This window comes from Cuculus canorus, chromosome 3 (assembly GCF_017976375.1).
Source record: "Cuculus canorus isolate bCucCan1 chromosome 3, bCucCan1.pri, whole genome shotgun sequence".
In the NCBI taxonomy this organism is placed as follows: Eukaryota; Metazoa; Chordata; class Aves; order Cuculiformes; family Cuculidae; genus Cuculus; species Cuculus canorus.
The window spans coordinates 121,250,020-121,273,407 of NC_071403.1; the positions used below are offsets into that span (position 1 = coordinate 121,250,020).

At 41.9% G+C, this 23,388-nt stretch overlaps 1 protein-coding gene across 1 annotated transcript; it reads right to left on the reverse strand.

Moving 5' to 3' along the window:
- Positions 1-739: 739 nt before the first annotated feature.
- Positions 740-18,677, reverse strand: RHAG (Rh associated glycoprotein). Its single transcript, XM_009570428.2, has 10 exons — positions 18,461-18,677; positions 11,224-11,407; positions 9,641-9,791; positions 9,297-9,444; positions 8,410-8,576; positions 7,380-7,517; positions 6,331-6,452; positions 5,612-5,697; positions 5,033-5,106; positions 740-3,391 (listed from the first exon to the last, which is right to left on the reverse strand). Exons 1-10 carry the CDS (start codon positions 18,594-18,596, stop codon positions 3,314-3,316), a joined length of 1,284 nt encoding a protein of 427 aa, XP_009568723.2. The 5' UTR covers positions 18,597-18,677; the 3' UTR covers positions 740-3,313.
- Between the last annotated feature and the right edge of the window lie 4,711 nt (positions 18,678-23,388).

Sequence of the window (23,388 nt, forward strand, 5' to 3'; positions counted from 1 at the left end):
GCAGCGATTCCAAGTTGTCTCCGAGGAGATGGACCCGGGGTTGGGTCTGCGCAGTTTCAGAACAAGCACAACACTTACCTGCCTGTTCCAGATTCTCCAGGTTATTGGAAGGACAATGTAGGACCTTCAATGTAGGACCAGATTGTCCAGGACAATTGAAAGGAACTGGGGGCACTGCTTGAAATACCGTGGGAGGAGGAAGCAACGCCTGTCACCCCATTGCCCCCGTCTGCTCAGTCCTGCTTATTCCCTCCAGTTCCTGCAGTGCCGGCAGGCAGTAAGGGAGGCAGGCAAGGTGACACAGTCACAGGCTGGAGTGACAGGCGAGAAGGGCTGTAGCTCCACCAAGTCTTGTTCACCGAGATGACCAATCACCACAAGGATTTCCTCCTGTTCCAAACAGAGCCTGGCCAAGTTGTCCTCCAAAACATCGTACAGCAGTAAAGTATTTGACTATCATAAACTTGATAAACACTTTAGAAACAACTCAACTGGTTCAAGACGGGTTTGTTCAATTTTGGGCCCATCCTATAAGAAAGACATTGAGGTCCTGGAGCGTGTCCAGAGAAGAGAAACGAAACTGGTGAAGGGGCTGGAGAACAAGTCTTACAAGGAGAGGCTGAATGACCTGGGGTTGTTTACCCTGATAAAAAGCAGACTGAGGGGAGACCTTATTGCCCTCTCAAGCTGCCCAAAATGAAGTTATAGAGGTGGGTGTTGGTCTCTTCTCCCAAGTGACAGGTGATGGGACAAGAGGAAATGGCTTCAAGTTGCACCAGGACAGGTTCAGATTGGACATCAGGAAACATTTCTTACCAGAAAGGGTTCTCAGGCCCTGCCAGAGGCTGCCCAGGGAGGTGGTGGAGTCCCCATCCCTGGAGGGGTTTAAAAGATGGGCGGGTGAAATACTCAGAGGTGGTTTAGTAGTGGACAGGGACCGTTGGACTTGGTGATCCCAAAGGTCTTTTCCAACCAAACAATTCTAGGATTCTATAATTCTATACATACTTTGTTAATGGGTTGTTCCAGTGAGCGAAGAAGACTTTATGCCCTCAAGAAATATCAAGCAAATACAATGGACCATCAGATCATTTAACTCATGCATTTAATTAGCAACAAATATAAAAATAAATGTTAAAAGAAATATTGAAGACAAATATTCATTAGATGGCTTTAAAATAAATTTACCTTTCAGTAATGAAATACAAAGATATTTCTCTGAAAGAGAAAGGACTGAATATCTGTAAAACAATCAAAGTTATGACCATTTTCTGCTGCTATGGAAAAGGAATAAGTGCCAATAAGCTTGATCTTTGGTTAGTTTAACTAGGAAATAAATGCTAATATAAGGAAATAATAGTAAGATAAAAAGTTCACTCCTTTGTTTCATTTAATTAAAATCTGATCTTTCACTATTTAATCTCTTTCAAAAAAATAAGAAATATAAAAAAAGAGACACAGCAGTAGAAGCATTCATTTTGAAGTTTTCACTTAGAAAATCACCAGTCCTGATGGCTTCTGTCAGTTTGATCCTTGCAGGTAAAGTGATCTGCTTTCTGATTAGGACTGGATGCGGAAAATATCTGATAAGGGATGGCTGACCTAACCTCCAGAATGCTCCTAATTTGGAAAATATGAAAAACTACGAAGATTTCTCCCAGGAATGACTTTTTTCTCTTTTTTTTTTTTACAAATATGAATGTATGAAAGCTTTGAAAGGCTAAAAGATTTCTTCTAGCCAGCAAGGTAGAAAAGAGTCACTTCTTGCACAGCTGAAAAAAAAGCATATCTGTAATAATGTATGTTCTGACAAATGTATTTTCATTTGTAGATAGAAATGTGAGCTACCTGGCAGCACACAGCTGACATTCCGCATGGGACAGCCCTGTCTAGTGCCCGTCTAATGTTTTCCAAGGGAAAATACATCAGCAGAAACAGAAACACCTGTGGTGTTTTACCTGAGAGGAGTTTTTCCCTTAAATCTGATAAGGCTTGAAATAAGATGCCAGTATAAGAAGTCTGAAAGTTCATCTACCGTAGCTTGTCCTTCTGAGATGTTAGTGACAGCTTTCTATGTCCGAATAATGCCCAGAGGCACTGTAATCCTTCTGGTAGATTTCTTTCTCCCATCCATTGGCTCTCCATGGATTATCCCATGTAGGTAAGCACAGATGCGTGACACTACTCCCAGCTGTCATCTCATAGAGTTCCTTCAGATACTTCAATTTTTGTCTCTCTTAATTGAGCAGCCATTACCAACACTTCTGAGGTGGAGTTCGTTGACCTCAGTTTATCTTCAGTTCTCTTCTTTCTGCTTTGTTTGGTTTTAGGAGGCGGTGGCATCAAAGGTGGTGACTCACCACATGGAGAGGGACTCCATTGAGTCTTCTGTGGGTTGAACATAGTTGCTTCCCAGCCAGTCCTAAAAACTCTCCCTTTTTCTTGGAGGTAGCATTTGGTTTGGTTTAGATCTATCGACATTAGTGGTGCTACCAGCCACTTATTACTGGTGGACTTGGTAAGACGTATTGTGTAGTTACCTGTTTTTCATAGCTCCCCCTCAGTTATCTTGTTGTGTCCTTGAAACAGTCTAAATAATCTGTACCAATAATGACATTTTTTACCATTTTACTTCCCTCTCTCTTTCAATAAGCATATTAACAAAGAATTTTGATACTCCATTGCCACTTATTATACCTCATCAATCACTATATTCTGTGCTTTGCGATGAAAATGATTTTAACGCTTTGTTGCCCATCACAACTAGCTTTCAAATCACAGCACGTTTTCTCCTCCTTCCCAAACATTTTCTTAAAAACTTAAACTGGGATGTTCTGGTGAAAAGCTTGTTAGTATCCAGATTAAAAAAATATCAATCCATTTCTTCACTGCCACCTTCTTGATTACCCCTACACGGTTGAAGGATGTGACTGTAACTTGGGAATCTTGTGGTTAAATGTGATATCCTGGACAGGCTTGAGACACAAAGGTTGTTTCCATGGCTGTATTGACTCAGTGACGCTAAAAGCTAAAATACAAGTAACTTTATAGAGCAGTTTGTGGTGGCTTCTCTTTTTCTCTCTTCTTATTTGAGATAAACGAATGTACTGAAAGGATCTAATTGTTTCACCAGAGCTTGGCAAAATGACTATGTATTCTAAAATCAAGCTTTTTTTTATATTACAAAGGTATAGGTATCTACAGCCCCTTCTTGAAACCCTGGTGTGGTTAGGATAATATACAGGTGTTGTTTTTTAGCATTAGAAACTGAAAAGAGTATAATTAGGACAGGTGCTAGTGATGAATTATTTTTCTACATGGTGGCTTCAAATCTGCTGTGCTCATCGTAGTTGTTGGAGTGACTTTCAGGCTGTTTCTCCTCTTCTGGAACCTGTCAGGACAATCAGAGAAGAGTTCAGTTGATGAGATATAGACTTCCTTTTACCACAAAAAGAGACTGAAGTGCAGGAGAATGCTGTTCTGTTTGTATATGTTATCTATTTATTTATTAACAGTGACCCCGCCTGACATGAACCAATAGTCCTGAATTCCGAGGTGTGAATTCAGGGTTTTCTTAACAGAAGAATTCCTTAACACTAAAAAACCAAGGTGATCACTTCCAATGAAATTTAGAGCAAACTGTATGTCAAGTATCAAGGTCTCTTCTCATTTCCTGACCAAGCTCACTTACCTTATTCTGAAGGGTTCTACTGACACTGCAGGACCTTCAATTGAGCAGGGCTATGTGGTTAACACTGGCTGAGAATTCTTCAGCCACACTTTACTTTACAAACATTCCTTTTTCTATTTTTTTTAATATCATTTAAATATGACAACCTGTTTCAGGCCTCGCTGAAAAAGAATGCTTTGACTTTTCTGAGGTCAAACAGTGAATGACTTGCCAAACTGCTGTTAAAAGCTGGTGCTTTTTTACCTGATTGTCCTTGAGATAGCTCATCATTTTGCTCAGAACTTCCCCTTAGGCTGCAAACTGACCCAAAGCCAAGTTGCATGGTTAGTGCTGAAGTTTAATTCATTAAAAAAAAACTAATAAAACCTCCTTTTGGGTTTACAACACTTTATTTACAAGGAATTTATATAATGTATTTCTTCTGGTCTCATGATTTTGGCATAATGGATAAAATTCAGGCTGCCCAAATTAAGGATCTGTTATCAGCCTCTAAAGAAGGGAGCTGCAGAAAGCCTGCAGACAATACCGTTAGCCAAGAGGAAAGGTATGTCTGAGTTTCTGCTCTGCACTTCATTATAGGCATCCAACTCAGAGCTGCAGGTAGGACTGAACTGATCAAATCTACATCTCTAGAGTATAGAGCTCTGCATTTGAGGGAGGCCACGAAAGGTCTTTCACTATTTGTGGGGAATATAGAGATTTCCAAGGTTTTCATTCATATAACCTTAACACAGATCTGGAATTATTCAAATGAATAATCTAGAGCAATCTCTTCTTGAGCATAAGGGGAGCCCAGCAAAGCCATTTCAAATGTCCTTGTTTCTTAGCCCGGTTGTTTGTGTCTTCATGCATAAAACAATAGTGCCAGAAGGCCAATCTTCTTCTGAACAATAACCTCAGGGGTCAGATTATACAACCAGGAAACAGAAGAGCTTCTGCTCAGTCCAGGGGAGAGTGTCCCTACAAATACTGAAGTTTCATTCAGTATGAAATTTTAGATAATGCTAGAAAAGCAGCACCAATTAGGCCACAGTGCAAACATCATGTGTCTAAATTACAAGAGGTAAGACCTGACAGACTAAGCACCTAAAAGAGAAATAAGGAGTTACACTGAGGTCTTAATTTGTTGGCTCTATTTATGCTTTTTGTTCAAGGTTAGTCCAATGTCAATGGCATGACTAGCTAGCAAATCCAAAAAAGATCTTGAAGGTGGCCGTGAGAAATTCACAGCCTGAGGCAGAGCAGCATTTTTGAGTGCAAACCACAAACCCCAGGAGAGCAGAACTGCAGTGTGCAGTACATCTTCCAACATAATGAAAATAAAGGGAGGTTGTATCTTACCTCCCAATAAACAGAGTCATCAAAACAGTTGTGGTCAGATGCCTGTCCCAAGAAGGGCAACTTTAGAATAGCACCTGCAGAAAGGAAAAAAAAAAATCAGAAGTTAAAAAATGGACAAAATACCCAAATAAACGCTCCTGAGATGTTCCCTGGGGAGCTATCTAACTTTTCTGACTCATTTCCTAGTCTACAGAAAGGCCCAACCATCCTGGGACATCAGGTCAGTCATTCTGAGAGGTGAAGTAAATTTCTTCATGATTGTTACAAGAGCAATTAGAGTAATTATTACAATTCTTACAAGCAATAAGTAGAGTAATTATTACAAGAGTAATAGCTTGTTCTTTAATTGCTCAAGCCTTCCCCAGATTTCAGACTGGATTTTTCTATTTCAGCTTGAATTTTTGTTTGGAAAGTATCCACAATCACATGGGAACATGTGACACCTACCAGCGTACCATCACACATTATTTCTACTTTGCTATTTTGTGTTATTCACATGGAATTGTTGATATATTCAACTCCTCTGTGGACAAACCTTGAAATTCACAGGTATTTTGGTTGTACGTTCATCACACTGACCTGTCAGTGCTCCCCCCGCCAGTGCAATTCCAACTGAAGTGCCCAGGGCAGCAGCCTGCCTGCCAGGAGAGTATTGGCCACCTCGCCTGAAAAGGAGAGGAAAAGAAACCGTTGGAAATCAAAATATTGTTTTGTGACACTGATAATTGGTTTTATGACACTGTACTTGCTGTCTGCTGGACAAGACGGCTCACAGGATAATATCCTCCTGGTGCTCTGTACAAGACAGAGATCATATGGGATTGATTATATTTTGGATTTAGTTTAGACTAGAGATGAAAACAAGCTCTTCAAAAACCTTATTAGTGTACTGTAAGCCTTTAGGAAATGCTCCCCTTTATAAAAGAGACCAGCATTTCACCTTCTTGGAGGTTTTCACAGTAGTGGAAGACACCCAGTTGCCAGTTTTCATGTAAATCTTAGAGTTGCCAGCAGTGTAATTGTAGAGTGCTAACAAAGATTCTCCTGCACTCACGTGGTTCTGTTTGGTGGGTTTTATGATATTTCTAATTTATTTATTTTTACTTGGTCTTATTGCTTGGAGTAAGTTTGGCAGATAAATCCTGTGTTAAAGACAGGGTATCAACACAGTGACTGACATCAAATCAAAGATGGCTTTTCTGAAACAAAAGTCATAATTAGATCAAAGGAAGGTGGAAAAATGAGCACGGACCTTCATAAATCAACAGACTCCACTCTCTCTTCTCTCTACAACTCACCGAGCTTCCTCATTTACTGCAGTTACTACGATGCCAGCAATACCTCCCAGTATTCCAGGTAAACCATGTAAATTATGAACTCCACAAGTGTCTTGAATGTTCAGCTTGGATGCCAACAAAGGCTGAAATGAGGGGACATATGATGAAGTTTATAATGAGTTTATAGTCTTCCATTATCTCTGGAATGATATGCAAAAGAGAGTAGTGCAAGAAACAATTTCACCCATTTCATGTAGGCAAAGTTTAGCTATAAAACCTGCTGTCTTTTCCTTCACTTGTTTATTTCCAGAGAAACCTAAGTATGTAGTATGATGGTACAAACGTCCAAGCTACCATCATAAATGCAATGGTACAAAACACACGACATTCCAGTGACAGAGTCATAGAATCATGGAATGGTTTAGGTTGGAAGGGACATCAAAGCCTACCCAATTCCACCCCCTGCCGTGGGCAGGGACACCTCCCAGAGGACCAGGCTGCTCCAAGCCCCATCCAACCTGGCCTGGAACAGTTCCCAGTTGTTTCACCCACTGCAGCAAAGGTTGAAAGAGGTGACTAACACATGAACACCTGTTCTGAATCTGGTAGCCAAGTACTTTCTTCCAGAATGTTCTCTCATCAAGAAATGACAGTTTAGATGGTTTTAGCCAAATAATTTGTTCCTGCTTGTTGGACGTGAAACAGTTCCATTTTCTACTTCAGAAGTTTTTTTACAAATCTAGTTAGAAATTTTGAAAGACTGAAATGTGATGAGACCCATCTCCCTGAAACACGGGCTTGGAACAAAATTCTGGCAGCTCCTTGGACAGAAATCAGAACTTTAATGAACTCTAATATCTATGAGATCCTCTGTTTTTAGCTAGATGTTGGACTGAAGTTCTCATCAGCTTATATTTAAATCACACTGGTTTCAAATAACAGTTATCTAGAGCTTCTCTGTAGTCTATCAGCCAGTTCCTAAACTCCTGTTCTAGCAAAACAAGGGAGTTCTGGTAAAGAAAATGAAGCAATAAGGAAAGTGAGAGCAAAGGTGGATCCTCAATACTTACAGTCAGGAAGTGGTACCCAAGGACAGAGATGACTCCAGCAATGCTCCCGATGCACGTGGCAGTGAGAGGCTGGATCGGCATACCAGCGCAGGTGCCCACTGCTACTCCTCCTGCCAGGGTGGCATTTTGAATGAGAACCTGCAAAGAGCGTACAGCGGTGGAGAGGATATACGTGGGACACGGCCTTGTTCTAGGGCTGAACAACTTCTAAGGCTTGCTTGCATCCAAAAATGGGATTCTTTGGGTAGAATTTTTCTGATGAAGAATGAACAGAAATTTAAAACAGGGTTCCCTGTTGCGTGTTCAGGGTGCAGGTTCTAACCTGCTCTAAGGGATTGTAGCTGAATCTAGTTTAATGAAACCCAGCTTTCACAAAGTCACTAAAACTCATCCGGCCTCGGGAGAAGCCAGGCTGAGCCACTGAGAACTGCTTCCTACCACAGCAGCTCGGTGAGCTCTGCCTGCTCATGCTGGGCTCAGATAAACACTGCTGGAAAGAAGAGGGTGAAAACACGGGGCAGAATTTTAAGGCATGGAGGTGAAACATTGGCAGCGTGGCAGCCCCAGCTTTGCTTGGCTTTGGCTGTTGTGCAGCTGCACTGGGAGATTACCAGGGAAAAGGTCATTTCCTTGAGAGACCTGCTTTGGCTACAGAGTACGGTAACTCCTGTAGGATCACCTTTGGAATAAGATCCAGAAGTCCACTTGAATGATGGACTAAGGTCTTTATGGTCCAGCAGGTTCTGCGGACATGAGAGAACGAGGGAGAAGGGCTATCATTATAATGGCTGAGAACTTTTCATTCTCCAGATGCAACAATCCTATTGTGGAATCACATCACATGCCTAAAGGAGGGTGGGTTGCCTTCAGGCCCAATCCTATATTATAGCTTTTAAAAGTATAATACCTCTAATTTCACCTGCAGTGTGAGAAAAGGCTCTAGATAGCTCACAGACACCGGGAATCTGACTAACCATCCTTATTATACAGGAGTCCTTCAGTTTAACGGAGGTTGTGATGTGCTTCTTACCATACTGAATTTGCCTCTTTGATCCACCAAACTGGAGAGGGCAAACGTTACGACAGTACACGCAGCCAAGGAATAGTAAGTGTTGGCAGCTGCTTTAATCTGTTCAGGTGCTGCAGGTGCGATGGCAGAGTTGAAACTGGGCCAGAAGACCCAAAGGATCAGGGTACCTGGTTGAATAGAAGACAAAACGAAACAAAGACTATTCAGTCACAAAGGGTGTTTCAATGTGACAGATCCGATACAACAGGACTAGCGACAAGAAATGAGTAAAGTGATTGGTAAGAAATATGAAATAGCCAAAATGCTGAAAGAAGTAATAGATTATGCAGAATCTTTTGACGCTGGCAGCTGAGATGTTGATACATAACGCGTCAAATATTACTGGAAGGCTTCAACACACTATAACCCCTTCTTATACCCCATTTGTTGCCAGAGGTCATCGCCACTGTAAAGACCACACCAGATTGGGCTGCATTATTGAGGCAGTTCACATGCAAATCATTTAGCATCTATCGTTGTAACTATAATTTTAGCTGGTAATTTGATATATGTGTAGATCTTATGAACAGGTCTATGTATAGTTCCTAAAACATTCATTAGTGGGACACAGCACAGCTCAGTATTTTTAATTATGGCCAAATGCTATGGAAATGCTGCTTATAATGGGTGATTTACCCCAAAAAAGGGGTACTTATGCACAGTGAAAATATCTCTTTAATTTGATCTTTCCGTTTTTAAACTAAGGCGAAAACATTGTGCACACATCAGACAAAAAGGAATATACTCTAGGAGAGTATATCTAAGAAAACAGATGTAGTGTAAGAATAGGCAGTCATTAAAAACGTGAGGACCAACGCCTGATCTAAGCTCACTGTTGCTTCACTTACCAACCATGGCAAAGAGGTCTGAATGGTAGGTCGATTCTTCGTTTTCATGTTTGTTTTTCAAACCAGGACGATACAAGACAAGCGTTACGGCCAAACCAAAATAAGCTCCAAACGCATGGATGGTCATTGAGGCTCCAAGATCTGTGGCCTGTAATGAGGACCCAAAATAATGCCACGAAATTTATACTGCATAAAGATGAGGGTGTGATGGAGGACAAGTCTGTATGACTGAAATGGTTTATTTTCTGTGATAGAAACTAGAACCCAGAATATTTAAACTAGAAGTTCTAAGGACTGAAAACGTTTATTATAAACAGAAAATAATTATTGCTAAATAATTGTACCTGAAATATTTCTAGAACTAGATGTTCGTTGCAGGCAAAGATTGTGATCTCCAGAACTGTCAAGATCAGCATCTGAACAGGACTTGTTTTCCCCAGGACTGCTCCAAAGGAAATTAAAGCAGTTACTGTACTGAAGTCTGCATTTATCATGCTGTAAACAAAGAAAAAACAAAGCAAGGTAAAACAAAAACACATACAAAAAAGAAAATCAGTTTAAAGAGACCTCAAATAAGGGTGTAATGTCAAACCTGTCATATCATTAAAATGATAGAGCTTTAACTTCAGGATCTTTGTGGATGAAAATTAATTCAAACCTTTCCACCTGCGTTTTGTGGGGATCTTGCCCCAAAAGGTAAAAAAAAGTAGAAAACACATAGGAAAGTTCCCCCCTGCATATACCATTTATGTGCTCAGCTGTTTCAACTGATAGTAAAAAGTCAGATGGGATGTATATTGCTGATGTGCAGGGATGTTTCCAGCTCTGTCACCTGAACTCCAAAGATGACAGGGAGCTCTTAGGTTTGGTCAGATGGTTTAACTAATTTCATAGAATCATAGAATACTTGGTTGGAAACGACCTTTGAGATAGAGTCCAGCTGTCCCTGCCCACTACTAAACCAGACCCCTGAGCGCCTCACCTGCCCGGCTTTTAAACCCCTCCAGGGATGGGGACTCCACCGCCTCCCTGGGCAGCCTCTGCCAGGGCCTGAGAACCCTTTTGGTGATTAAATGTTTCCTGATGTCCAATCTGAACCTGCCCTGGTGCAGCTCAGGCCATGTCCTCTTGTCCCATCACCTGTTACTTGGGAGAAGAGACAGAAGTGGTGTCTGCTCCATCCTTGGAGGTGTTCAAGGTCAGGTTGGATGAGGCTTTGAGCAGCCTGATCCAGTGGGAGGTGTCCCTGCCCATGGCGGGGGCATTGGAACTGGATGGGCTTTGAGGTCCCTTCCAACTGAAATCATTCTATAACTCTAAGTAGAAGATCTCATGAGTGGGTATACACACTGCTCCAGACCTTCTTCTGTGTCCCCACGTGTCATGGAAGGACAAACTGTTTCACGCCTGCTGGATGCAGGAGGTGCTGTACTACTGTGCATCCAATCTGGCTTTGAACACCTCCAGGGATGGGACATCCACAACTTCCCTGGGCAACCTGTGCCAGTGCCTCACCACCCTCATTGTGAAGATTTTCTTCCTGATATCTAAATCTTCCCCCCCTTCCAATTTAAAGCCATTCCCCTTCATCCTATCACTCCATGCCCTTGTGAAAATTCCGCCTCCACCCTCAGCTTTCCTGTAGCCCCTTCAGTACTGGAAGGCCACTCTACATCTTCCAGCTTCCACAGCTCTAGAGATTCGACATAGTCCTTCCACATGACCAGTAGCCCCTTTGGTTCCCTTGGCCCAGCGCACCAGGTGTTGCTCCTTTAGAGGCAAAGGGCAGATCATTGTTTAGAGGTGAACAGTAAGGCTCAATCAAATTTCAGTGAACTTAGATGTCTCATCCCATAGACGCTGTCATTTATGGCTTCTGCTGATATCTTAATAGGTAGAAACATCAGTGTCTGTAATTCACATGTACCTTTCAATATGAATGCGAATTTTCCCTTCTTGCATGTGCCAAAATCCTTGCATCAGGGTTCCCCACTGGAGACCGAAGGCAGCAATGAGCATGTTCATACCAACACTGCTGAATCCATATTTCTTCAGAAAGGTCATCAGGAAACCGATTCCAATGAATATCATCACATGGACATCCTGAAAGACTGAAGGGAAGCAGTGTCTGTGTCGTAACTATGAAACATGACTACGAAGGGGAGAAGGCTACGGCCAGCTGAGGGTTTAATAGAAAAGATTTCCAAACTCATGTTATCGATGTGATCCATCCTTCCCCTCTTCATGAGCTACTAATTGAAGATTGAGTGTCTAGAAAATGCAAGACCTGGTTATTAATTGTATTCCTTGCTATATCATAATGGAAAGAACTCTAGATGTCTGTGGCAAACTGAATGTGTCTGGGAGTGTCCCCTGACTGTGAAGCTTCCTGGAATATCACAGCTTCATGTCGTTACAGAGAAGTTCTCTTCCCCTTCAAATATAGATCCAGTGTGTTCTGCCTAACTCAAAAATTACACATGGGCTTTGTTTGGTTGAGTGCTGATTGTCTCAGTGCAAAGGCATGGTTGAGATCCCTAAAAATTACTATACAAGAGATTGATTTCTTTACCTGGGTGAAAGAAAAAGCCATTTAAGGAAATGTCTAAACTAGCAAAATAATATTGCTAAGCAGAAGATACTTAGCCTCCTTCAAATATGGGGTTTTTTTTCAAGTATTAATTTTGTTAGTAGTTCTTATTCTTTTTTTTTTTTTTCCTTAAAAAAAAAGATCCCTTTTCAGGCCTTTTAATACAAGCTAAGTTTATCACAAAATGTTTTGTTACTCTGAAGTGTTTTCTGTGGTTTAATGAACTCTACACCAAAAAGATTGGAGTCCTGTAATTAAAAGTTTCTCTGCTTTTATTGTTTTTAAGAACCTCAATTTAGAGAGACTATTTCTTGCCATTTCTATTTCATTGCCTCTTATGTGTAAATACGCAGGAAAAAACTTTATACTTTGCCCTAGATAATATAAGATTTGTATGGAATTCACGGTTCCCAGTTCTGTGCTTCCAGCATTCCCACAGTTTCCTGTATGCGTTACCAAGTTTTGCCAAAAGAGGGCCCAGAAGTATAATAAGTTCCCAGAGATTCCTAATAAATTCCAGCCCTGACCAGCCCTGACACACCTGCCTGTGCTAAAACCCTTTACAGTGGGCTACACGCATCTAAGAAATAGTGTAGAAATGCAGGGTGTTGGCAGCCATCCCCAACCCTTGGGCTTCCTCTTAAGGTCAGACGTTTTCACACATATTTCCTGACTTCAATAACAGCCATTGATGGGATTTTTGAGTACCCCGCAGTCTGCGTAGAATCACGGAATGGTTTGGGTTGGAAGGGACCTCAAAGCCCATCCAGTGCCACCCGTGCCATGGGCAGGGACACCTCCCACTGGCCCAGGCTGCTCCAAGCCCCATCCAACCTGGCCTTGGACACTTCCAGGGATGGGGACCCACAACTTCTCTTGGAAAACTGGGCCAGGGCATCCCAGGGGAGCTGTGGCTGCCCCATCCCTGCAGGTGTACAAGGCCAGGTTGGATGGGGCTTGGAGCAGCCAGTGGGAGGTGTCCCTGCCCACGGCAGGGAGATTGGAACTAGATGATCTTTAAGGTCCCTTCTAACCTAAACTCTTGTATGATTCTAGATCTACTTGCATATTTTGTATCACAATGCTGTGTGAAAATAACTGCCTTGGTAACTGCTAACCATACTCCCTTGCCCCAGAGGACCTGGCAAGAGATGTAAAAGATACAGCTGGGGACAATGCAAGCCGCGCTCACACAACCTTCCTGATCCTACCAGCAGCAAAGCCTTTAGCGGCTTATTGGATCCAGAACCCAAAATATAGCTTAATTTGCCCATATCTCTGTGTCAGAAGGAGCAGTAAGGGTCTTTAGGAAAAGGATATTAAAGTACGACCAGTAGGTACGTATGTCTGTGCCCCCTCCCAGCACCTTGTGCAACAGGAATGCAGAGCGGTGGCTTCGTGCCTGAGTTGGCTGTGGTGGCTGACAGCTCACCTAGAGAAACTCTTCTCCAAATGTCTTGGAAAACATGTATTAGTGGTTAGTGCTGGTGGGACTGAGAGCAGATAGGTTTCCTAGCCTTCCTCTAAGCATCATCGTGATGCCCTCAGGTATAGATACCACCAACTTTTACTTTAAAGTGGGACAAAAATATGTTTGGAGGTCACATGAGAAAGATGTTCTCAAACAAAAAGGCTTGACTGTAGATTTTTCTCCCACTTTTTTTTGAGAAGTGGAAACTGAATGCTGAACAAAGCTTTTCCTCCCCTTTTTGAAATAATTTTCTACTGGTGACCATTCACCCAGTGACCTGTGGGATCGGCACCTTCGCATTTGAGTTGTGGCCCCGGTTCTTTGTCTGACTGTTGTAAAACTACTTTATTAAAAGCTTGTTGTTACCAAAAAAATACAGAACTAGAGGGCAAATCCATAGAAAGTGCACAGACATGCCTACAAAATAGCCTTCCTGTTGGACTTCATCAGAAGAAAATAGCAATGTATTAAATAAACTCTTAGCATGACAAGCCAGAGTCATATATGACTTGGATAGTTTTCAGTTCGTATCACACTCCAGTTTCATGCACAATATGAAGGGTGCATTTGAAAAAGTTCTATTTCTGCTCTTTTTATTATTTAATCCCCCTACGCCATGGGCTTTCCTATAAAGTTTTTGTTTGTCCATTCAAGGTAGTCAGCTCCAGGTAAGAAAGATTTTCCAGTCTCCCAGAGGAGATTATAGTTTGTTTCAGCTTAGTACTTGACCTTGTTTGCAATCCTCTGGTTAAATCATTGCGGACAAAGCAAGTCAATTGTTCTCACCAAACAATCCCATTCATGTGTGCAACATCTCAGTAAATCATGTCCGGATTAAAAAAAAGATGTTTTACTGTTTAAGTAACCTGACCCTACCCGTGAGCAAAGAACAGGTTTCAAAGGCGCTTTGATGACTGAGGGGTTTAATTCTCAGTGACCATCAATAAGGTTTCTCCTTTGAAAGGTGGTTTGAGAAATTTTACCCCAGCCCTGAAGATTAGAAAGAAGCAGCTGGTTGATGTTTTAAAGCTGTCTGGATTTATTTGCACAAAAGATTAAAAATCCTGGTTAAAACTAGGTTAACTCATGGATGTTGAGGACAAATTTCCTGAACTGAGTGGGGCTCAACCGTTCTAGCCTAGACCTTGTGCTTTAAACTACTGCTTAGGCATTCTTTTATAGAAGAGTAGGTCAGGAACGATTTCACATTATGGAGAAAACAGCATAGTTTGAAATGAACTCTTTCAGTCACTATTTGTGTTAACAAAACATATTTTTTAACAACACATCATACTCCTGTTCTGTGAGACAGGAAAACCATAGAATCATAGAATAGTTTGGCTTGGAAGGGACCTCAAAGATCATCCAATTCCACCCCCTGCCATGGGCAGGGACCCCTCCCACTGGATCAGGGGCTCCAAGCCCCATCCAACCTGGCCTGGAACCCTCCAGGGATGGGGCAGCCACAGCTTCCCTGGGCAGCCTGGGCTACTGTAAAACCCTGAAAACCAAGCATGGCATGTAGGTTTACCTAAGCTTCAAGCCACAGATCAATCACTGGACATTATATATAGGATAAAAATCCTCTAGGAGCTTTTGCAAAACCATCACAAGCCCTTGTCCTCCCTTTCTGGTGGCACGGCTGGCCTGAAGTTGCCCATCCCATGCCCCGTACCTGTATTCAGATCCACCCTAAATAGATACAATGCTTTGGGAATGATCTCAGCTTAGGATACCTCATCTAAGTGCAAAACATTGGTAATTGTCAATTATTATTTTCACCTGTCTTTGATCCAAAAGTCCCCAAACACCTTGGGTTCACAGCGCTGAGGTATTTAAGGCATATAAAAGCAGGTCCTGCACCACACTTCTGAGAATATAAATTGGCTGCTGGATCAAACAACAAATCCTATGAGGTACAAATGGGTTAACATCCCTGAGGATATCATGGGAGGCAATTTGAGCTCATCATTTTTTGAACTGAGGGGAAGTCTTGGCCCAGGATAGGCCCTAATACATCTGTATAGCAGTAACACGAGCTTTCTGCCAGGTCTTCGGGCAAACTGCGCTCTTGTGTGCATTTTGTAGACAAAGAACTTTGAGAGGAAGTAGCAATAAAAGGGAAAATACAGGTATTAGGAGATCCTGCTTTTATTCCACTTGTTTATTGTGAATGAGATTAATCTAATCCTAAGTCAGCATCTAAATTTCCAATGTTACACCTGCAGTGTTTGCTTATGTTTATTTCTCCTGGGAAACAGAATAGCCTGGCCAAAGAGCAAAGGGACAGCTTGATTCACATGGGTATGGTCCTTTCTCCCAAAACACTGCTCCCACCTGCATGTCTGCTGTTAGTTGCCTCTTATCTACACAGTGCCTAAAAGCCATACCCAGGAAGAGGACAAGATGTGGGTTTACATGAGCCGAAACCATGCCAGCAGCCTGGTAGAGGTTCAGTAGTGCCAACAGCTGGAAGAGGGTGTGCAGGTATCACGCAGTCACGCACTGCTATGCAGAAAGGCATGCGAGACCACAGGCAAGGTCTCCCACATGTATTAGATGCTGCTATTAAGGAAGAAATAGCTATAGGTGACCCCTGACTGGATAGATTATACCTCAAAGCCTATATTGTAGCCTAAGCTTCTGGGGAGAAGAATCTTTTCGTCTGTGATGTTGATGATGCCCTTACTCTTTCTCTGACACCTTTTTAAAATGGAGATATTAAATTAAAACAAACCAAAACAAAACAGGGCTCCAAACAAGGGCTGAGAAAGGGTTTGAAGTGTGAGAACAGCCTATACCAGGAGCTCAACAGGGAGCCCAGTACCTGCATTGCTGCATGCGGCCCAGCCTATCTCCATCCAGAAGTCTCAGTGTTTACTGAGAAATGCGCAACATCACTGTAAGGGACCATTAAACACTTTTAAGCTGCTGGCACGAGCACAAGGATCCCACGCATTGTTCTTTATCTTCCTTGGAAAGGGGGACTCCAAGACAATGCAGGTCAATTTAGTAGCAGAGCCAGTAAGTACGATATCCAGACTGCACAAGGTATTTTCCTCTGTTCTTTTGGGTTAGACAGACGTTAATTGGCATCTGAAGGACCCATGTCCTAGATAGCATCCTTCTGGTTTACTGAATTGTACAAAGATGCCCAAAACACTGCTGGTTTGTGGCTATATTTGTTGTTGACACGTTGTTTTGGAGTAAAGGCAGAGAAGAGGCAGGTGGACATGCATTTTAGGCAATACCTATGGTAATAAAATAACAATGCCAGAGTAGGATTACCCGTGCTTTCAAATTATTAGTGTAGTCTCTGACATAGTTTATGTGTAGGCCAACTGTCACCTTCTGGGTGAGGGTGGAGCAAAGTTCATTCCCAATATACCATCTAGATAAGGTCACCTAATTTAGGAACTGGGATAGTTCAAGATCAAGGACAGAATCACAGAATCATAGAAAGGTTTGAGTTGGAAGGGACTTAGAGAATATGTAATTCCAAGTCCCCTGCCATGGGCAGGGACACCTCCCCCTGGCCCAGGCTGCTCCAAGCCCCATCCAACCTGGTCTGGAACCCCTCCAGGGATGGGGCAGCCACAGCTTCCCTGGGCAGCCTGGGCCAGGGACTCACCACCCTCATTGTGAAGAATTTCCTCCTTATGTCTAGTCTAAATCTGCCCCTCTCCGGTTCAAAGCCATTCTGCTTGTCCTGTCACTCCAAGCCTTTGTGAACAGCCCCTCCTCACCTTTCCTGTAGCCTCTTCAGGTACTGGAAGGTCACTCTTAAGGTCTCCCCGGAGCCTTCTCTTCTCCAGGCTGAATAACCCCAACTCTCTCAGCCTGTCCTCATAGGGGAGGTCCTCCAGCCCTCGAATCATCCTTGTAGCCTTCTCTGGACCCATTCCAGAAATTCCATACTCTTGTTATGTTGAGGACATGACCAAGCTGTGTCTCAGAAAGAGAACAGGCTCTGGCATAGCTTAATTTATTGTCTCTTGGGAACATTGCAGCATCTCAGTGGAATTAACACAAATGTGAGTAATTACCCCCTGAGGTTCATCAGCTGATGGGCATCTGGAGCTGATTAACACCATAAATTCACTGTTCTCTCAACTGGACGTTGCTGTGTGAGAATACACAGCACAGGGCTACCATGAAGTGAAGTGCCCCCGAGACTGCATTCCCCTGTGACAGCCACTGACAGCCCAGGTGGAATGAGACAGAAAGAGGGTTACATTCACAATTACATGGATATTACACCCAGACAAGGAGTTCTGTACCGTTGTGCTTATCATTAGGAGGTCTGCAAGCAGGGCTACAAGTCGTTAAGACATCAGAGCCCCAGCAACAGATTAACCCAGAACAGCAATTAGCGCTCATTGCTGCCAGCAAGACACGGGATGCTCCTCTGCAGACCTGTGTTTCTATTTATTTACAAGACTCTGATCTTTGCATGAGGAGTGGGAGAAGTCAGCAACTACTTCTCAGGACAAAAGTTTTCTCCTCAAATTTCATCGAGCATTTGCAGAACAACAAATCAACAGAAATATTTGCAGGCTGAACTATTACTGTCCGCAACAGAGCCACTGTTTTGAAAGGCAGGAGGCTTTCAGCTTGTTATCCACCTTGTGCCCTTCGTGGAGTCCACTTTCTGCAAGCATGCGTTCAACGTACTGACCAATGTCATGTTCTCCTAAGACAGCCTTTTGAGAACTGGATGAGAGTAGCGAAATGTTCTGTTTGTTTTCATTATTTGATATAATCATCAGGATAGAAGTTCTGGCAAGAAGCACTACCATTCACCTCCAGAAAATGCTAGGTTTGTTCAAAGCACTTCATAGTTCTCCAAGCTTTAGACTGCTATGTAAAACTCTAGAACTATTTTCGAGACTCTTCCCTCCCAGAATACTAATTTCAACATTAATTAACTTAAATTAGCCGTTGAAGCCTGCTGCTTTCACATGTCAGAAGGAGTTTATTTGCTCCAAAACATGCTTTTCTCTTCTACCTATATTGGTAGGTCTCATAAGTCATTCAGAAATCTTGCTTAGGATTAGTTTAAAGACATTCTAACTTCTATAAGTCTTAGACAGCAACACTTACGTGGGTATGAGTCTATGGAGTCATTAGTGATGTCATATTCCACAAATATCCCAAATAATACAATGATGATCACTTCCAGAAGAAGGGCCAGGAGGGAGAACTTGAACCTCATGTTGGTGTCAGGGGCTGAAGGCATTGCAGGAGAGCAGAAGGCTGTGCGAGCCTGATAAAGGACGCTTGCCTTCAGCAAAGCTGCCTAATTCAGTGGATCTGGGAGATAGAGCGAAAAAAAAGAAACAGAGAGACGGACGGACACACTGTCACACCCACTATGGGAGGGAAACAGCATGGGCCAGTATAGTGATTTCTATTTCCCAGGCTATTTCTGTTTGTGAGACGCTGGCTTAGCTGTTTTTTTTCAGTCTGTAATACAAACCAGCTCATGTAACCACTGTCTTGTATGTATTTTAGAAAGGAAACAACCTAGAAGGAAATCTCACACAGCCTGGTTTGCTGCGCATAGCAAAGGGCGTAGTGGCAGTCAGTTGTGTCTCCTGTAGTCAATAATTGCTTCAAGTTCTGGCTTTGTTTTAAAAGGTAAAGAATTTTTCATCTTATGGATAATCATCTCTCTCTTCATATAGGATACGATAGGCCAAAGAAAAATCTTTTATCAGGCCGAAAAGGTACTTATTCCTTTTTCACAGAGAATGAAGTACTCATAGTGCATAAGTTCTCACTATGAACTTGTACTCAAAGACAAAGTAATTATACTTCTTCATAAGAAAACAGGATATTTTTAGTTGCTAGAAAATAAAGCTGTAGAATATTTAAAAATATGAAAATTATTAATTTAGAAATAATTTATATTAATTTATAAATAAATTATAAAATAAATAAATTATATAAATATAAATATAAATAAATAAGATAATAAATATAAATAATAATAAATTATAAAATAAAATTTATACTAATTGATAAATAAATAATTTAATTAACAATGAAAATTATTAATTAAAATTTGAAAAAAAAACCATCATTTTTTCAGTTTTAAGAATTGTTTTTTTGAATTTTCTTTAGACGAGACAATGAAAACAAGTCAGAGACCAGATTTCTTAGATGATTTTAAACAGCCCAGTTTGTAAACTTTCTCATGGACAAAGAAGCAAATTAGTGTTTGATTATCATTTGTGTTTGAGAATCAAATTGCTAGTCAAAATTTGTCTTGACTCTTACAAGGTTTGCAGATAAAATATGTTATTGATGTGACACTGAGTAACTTGGCCTCTGTTAGTCCAGTATTCAGAAGACAGGCCAAAATTGTATGGTAGGAGCCTCTATTTCATGAGAAGTGATATCTGTTAAAAAAAAGAGGGATGAAGAGGGATGATATTGCAGTAGTAGACTAATTCATAAAGTTACAGTGTTGGGATACAGCAATAAAAAGGCCCCGTCAGTATTGAGGTATAAAAATCAGCATCACTGGGAGGTGATGTGACCTTGGGATGCTGCCCTGGTGAGACAACTGTTGGAAAGCAGCTCACACGCTATAAGATCATGGAATCATAGAATGGTTTGGGTTGGGAAGGACCTCAAAGCCCATCCAATTCCACCTCCCACTGGCCCAGGGTGCTCCAAGCCCCATCCAACCTGGCCTGGAACCCCTCCAGGGATGGCGCAGCCACAGCTTCCCTGGGCAGCCTGGGCCAGGGCCTCCCCGCCCTCTCAGGAAGAATCTCCACCTAATATCTAGTCTAAAATTTAAAGAACTCATTTTTTGGGGTACATCTGTACTTGTTTACCAAGCAGTGCCATGGCCTTTGCTCTGGTCCTGAGGCCACTTTACAGCTTTGCCATCCTTTCGCTTGGCAAACAGGGTGAGTGTCACCTTCTAGGAATGCTGCTGTGTTCACGGTAACTCCTGGAGGACACTCGCTTGAGATGGCTGCTGTGACTCGGGGAAGGATAAAAGCGCTGATGCTGTTCAGTTTTGTAGTGTAAAGGTAGAATTAGATCACTATCCAAACTCAATTTAAAATGATCTTAGGCTTTTCTCCTGTAGGATGAGTCTGTGGCTTTGGAGTGGAAACCAAATTCTCTAGGAGGCAGAACGTACCAGTCTGTTATGGAATCAAACAAATCAAAAAGTTGTAAGGCTAAAATGTGCATATACATATTTTTTTCTTTGTAGCAACTATATTTCATTTGAACAGCTCAAAGAGAGGAAGCAGAGCTTTGTTAAAAAGCTATTGCTCATCCTTGCTGTACCACAGGATAAGGCAGACGGCAATGCTTGATTGTAAGGACCTGTGGGCTCCTTCTTTTGTACAGGAAGTGACTAAAAAAGAACTAAATCACAAGTCAGTTCATTGTTTTTTACCCATAGCCCAGCCACGAATATACTGTATTATTCATTTCATACCGTGTTCCCAAGTGTATATCTGACCTGACATAGGCTCAATTCTTAATTCAAGTCCTTTCAGGGGTGCAGAAAAGGTTTGTGGAAATCTTATTGGGAAAAGTGAATTTCAATAAATATTTACACTATTGTAAATATTTTACAAATATGGGTCAAGTTGAGCTCGTTCAATCAGAACTTTCTCTGAGGTTATTGCTTTATATCTTAAACTGCATGCAGGTACGTAGACACACACACACAGACACAACCTGTGAACGCAATCTGTACTGAAAGCCTGTTTGACCTTGTCTAAGTCAGTCATGTTATGCTGCCTTTGTAGTTAACGGGAAATTCTGTGCGCCTCAAGAAAATGCTTACTCTCAACTCTCTTAAAAAACTTTTCTTAAGAAAAGATGTTAAAATTTTTAGAGATTCCCATTTCCCTGCATTGAATACAACGCAAGCCTTTGGTGAGTAATTCAGATTTAAGCATCCAAACTCCGGACCAGGCTTTTCACCCAAAGGTTTCAAGGATTTGCCACGTATACTCTTATTTTCTCTGCGGTAATTCACATGGTCTGTGCAGTGAATGAGATGGGGATCTGTTACCTGAGACTCCAAACACGAGCTGTACTGCAGCACGTCAGTGTCAGAAAGCTGATGTACCAGTGCAACGGGAATACGCAGTCCTTCAGAGTTACCTTAGGCAAACCTTAGTATCCAATGTCCACCTTTCTTTTGTTCCTCCTCCTTTTGTTCCCCTCTCTTTTATTTTTGCCAGAAAGAGCAACTTAACTATTTTCCCAGTGAGGTGAGTTTATTTGCAGCAGCTACAGAGAAATGGCGGTGAGATGAGGGACTCTGAAGAAATTACATTCCAATACTTATGTGCTCCAATATTTGTATTTATAAATAAACAAAACATGTCACCTCATCATCAGCCTCAACACTGAACTTCAGATATTACTAACTTTAAGCAAAAAGGACTGACAACGCTGCATGCCAGGAGGAGAAAGATGTTCTATCCAGAGGGTGGACATGGGCTACTTATGCTCTCTGGTCTTTTTGGGGAACGTCAGTTTGCTGTGCCTCACTTTGTGCCGGCTGAGGTTGGCTTTGGCTTGTGGCTTAGGGCCCTTGCAGACTCCGACTGTAGGAATCAGGCTCCGGGGAGCTGAACCCAGACCTCCTGCTGTGTGGCACTTCCATCGTTTCTATAAACATCAGCCTCTGCGAAGTCAAGCTGTAACGCTCTCGGTGGCAGAGCAGCAAGGTGCCGTGTAGTGGCGATGCAGGAAATAATCGGTCCAACCCACGTAAAGATTTGTGAAGACAGAGAGATAGTAACTATCTGATTTCAGTGGCTCAATGAGCACCGCAAGCTCTCGGCCATGCTACAAGTTTTAAAAAACCCAACATAAACAGTGCATTTTTCACATGTTGACACTGATCCACAAACCCTAATCAGTGTGACCTTGGCACAAGTTGCAAGAGTGGGTGGAACAATCAGTTCATGAAAAAGTTCCTACAAGAAATCCCTATAGTGTTTATTTTTCCTATATATAACTCACAACTCCTTCAGTTCTCTGGATATTAGGCAAGTAAGGACTTCTTTGTAACTTGAACGGTGGCCAAATGTAAGACATGATTTGTGACCTTCATCATTAATTTACGTGACGTTTTTTTTAGGTACCAGGAAGTAGGTACTAAACCACTGCACACCCAGGAGTGCTCCTGTGCGATTGAACTGACAAGATGAATTTATTATTTCCTTGCAATGGGCCAAACACAAATTCAATGAACAACTGCAACCCAACTTACTATCTAAAATACAACACCCCTTCCGGGACAAGTCAGCACTGGAGGTTCTACGATGAATTGAGAACAAGTAAATGCAGGCATGAGGGAAAACAGTTTCCGTGGAAAAGTCCATTCTCTGAAGTGCTCATACCAGCCTGTGGAAGATGCAAGGTTTCATGTCATATAGAAACATAGGGTGATTTGGATTGGAAGGGACCATGAAGGTCATCCAGTCCAACCTTCCCGCAGAAGCAGGGACATCTTCATCTACATCAGGTTGCTCAGAGCCCCATCCAACCTGGCCCTGAATGTTTCCAGGGACTGAGTCATCCACCACCTCTATGGGCAACCTGGACCAGAATTTCACCACCCTTCGTGTAAAAATGTTCTTCCTAATATCTATTCTAAATGATATCTAGTTAGATGCCACATTCTTCTTAGAAACTCTCCAGGTATATTAAAACATATGATTACAAGGATTAAGTAACTCATAAAAAGCTGGATAAAAATCTTCCATACTGATTTGTTCAGCTGGTCTGTCTAGCTAGACCTGCAATGACTGTTAGTGTGAAGCTACTGGAATAAACTAAATTTCAAAGATTTAAACTTAGTTTGTGACATATTATGGTCAATATGAAGTCAAAATAGTCTGGATTATTGCTGTGTTTCAAAATCACCCATGTTTTTATTTATTGATCACATAAAGGATGGTCCAAGGCCCATCTAAGAGGCAAGGGCAAGAAACAAGATGAGACACAGGTACATTGTGACAAGAGTCTGAGCTAAA

Coding starts and splice junctions, on each gene's coding strand:
- RHAG (XM_009570428.2), bottom strand. CDS start 18,596: ATGCCTTCAGCCCCTGACACCAACATGAGGTTCAAGTTCTCCCTCCTG. Junction 7,518..8,409: donor AAAGAGGCAAATTCAGTATG/GTAAGAAGCACA, acceptor CGCTCTTTGCAG/GTTCTCATTCAAAATGCCAC. Junction 6,453..7,379: donor TTGGGTACCACTTCCTGACT/GTAAGTATTGAG, acceptor CCCTCATTTCAG/CCTTTGTTGGCATCCAAGCT.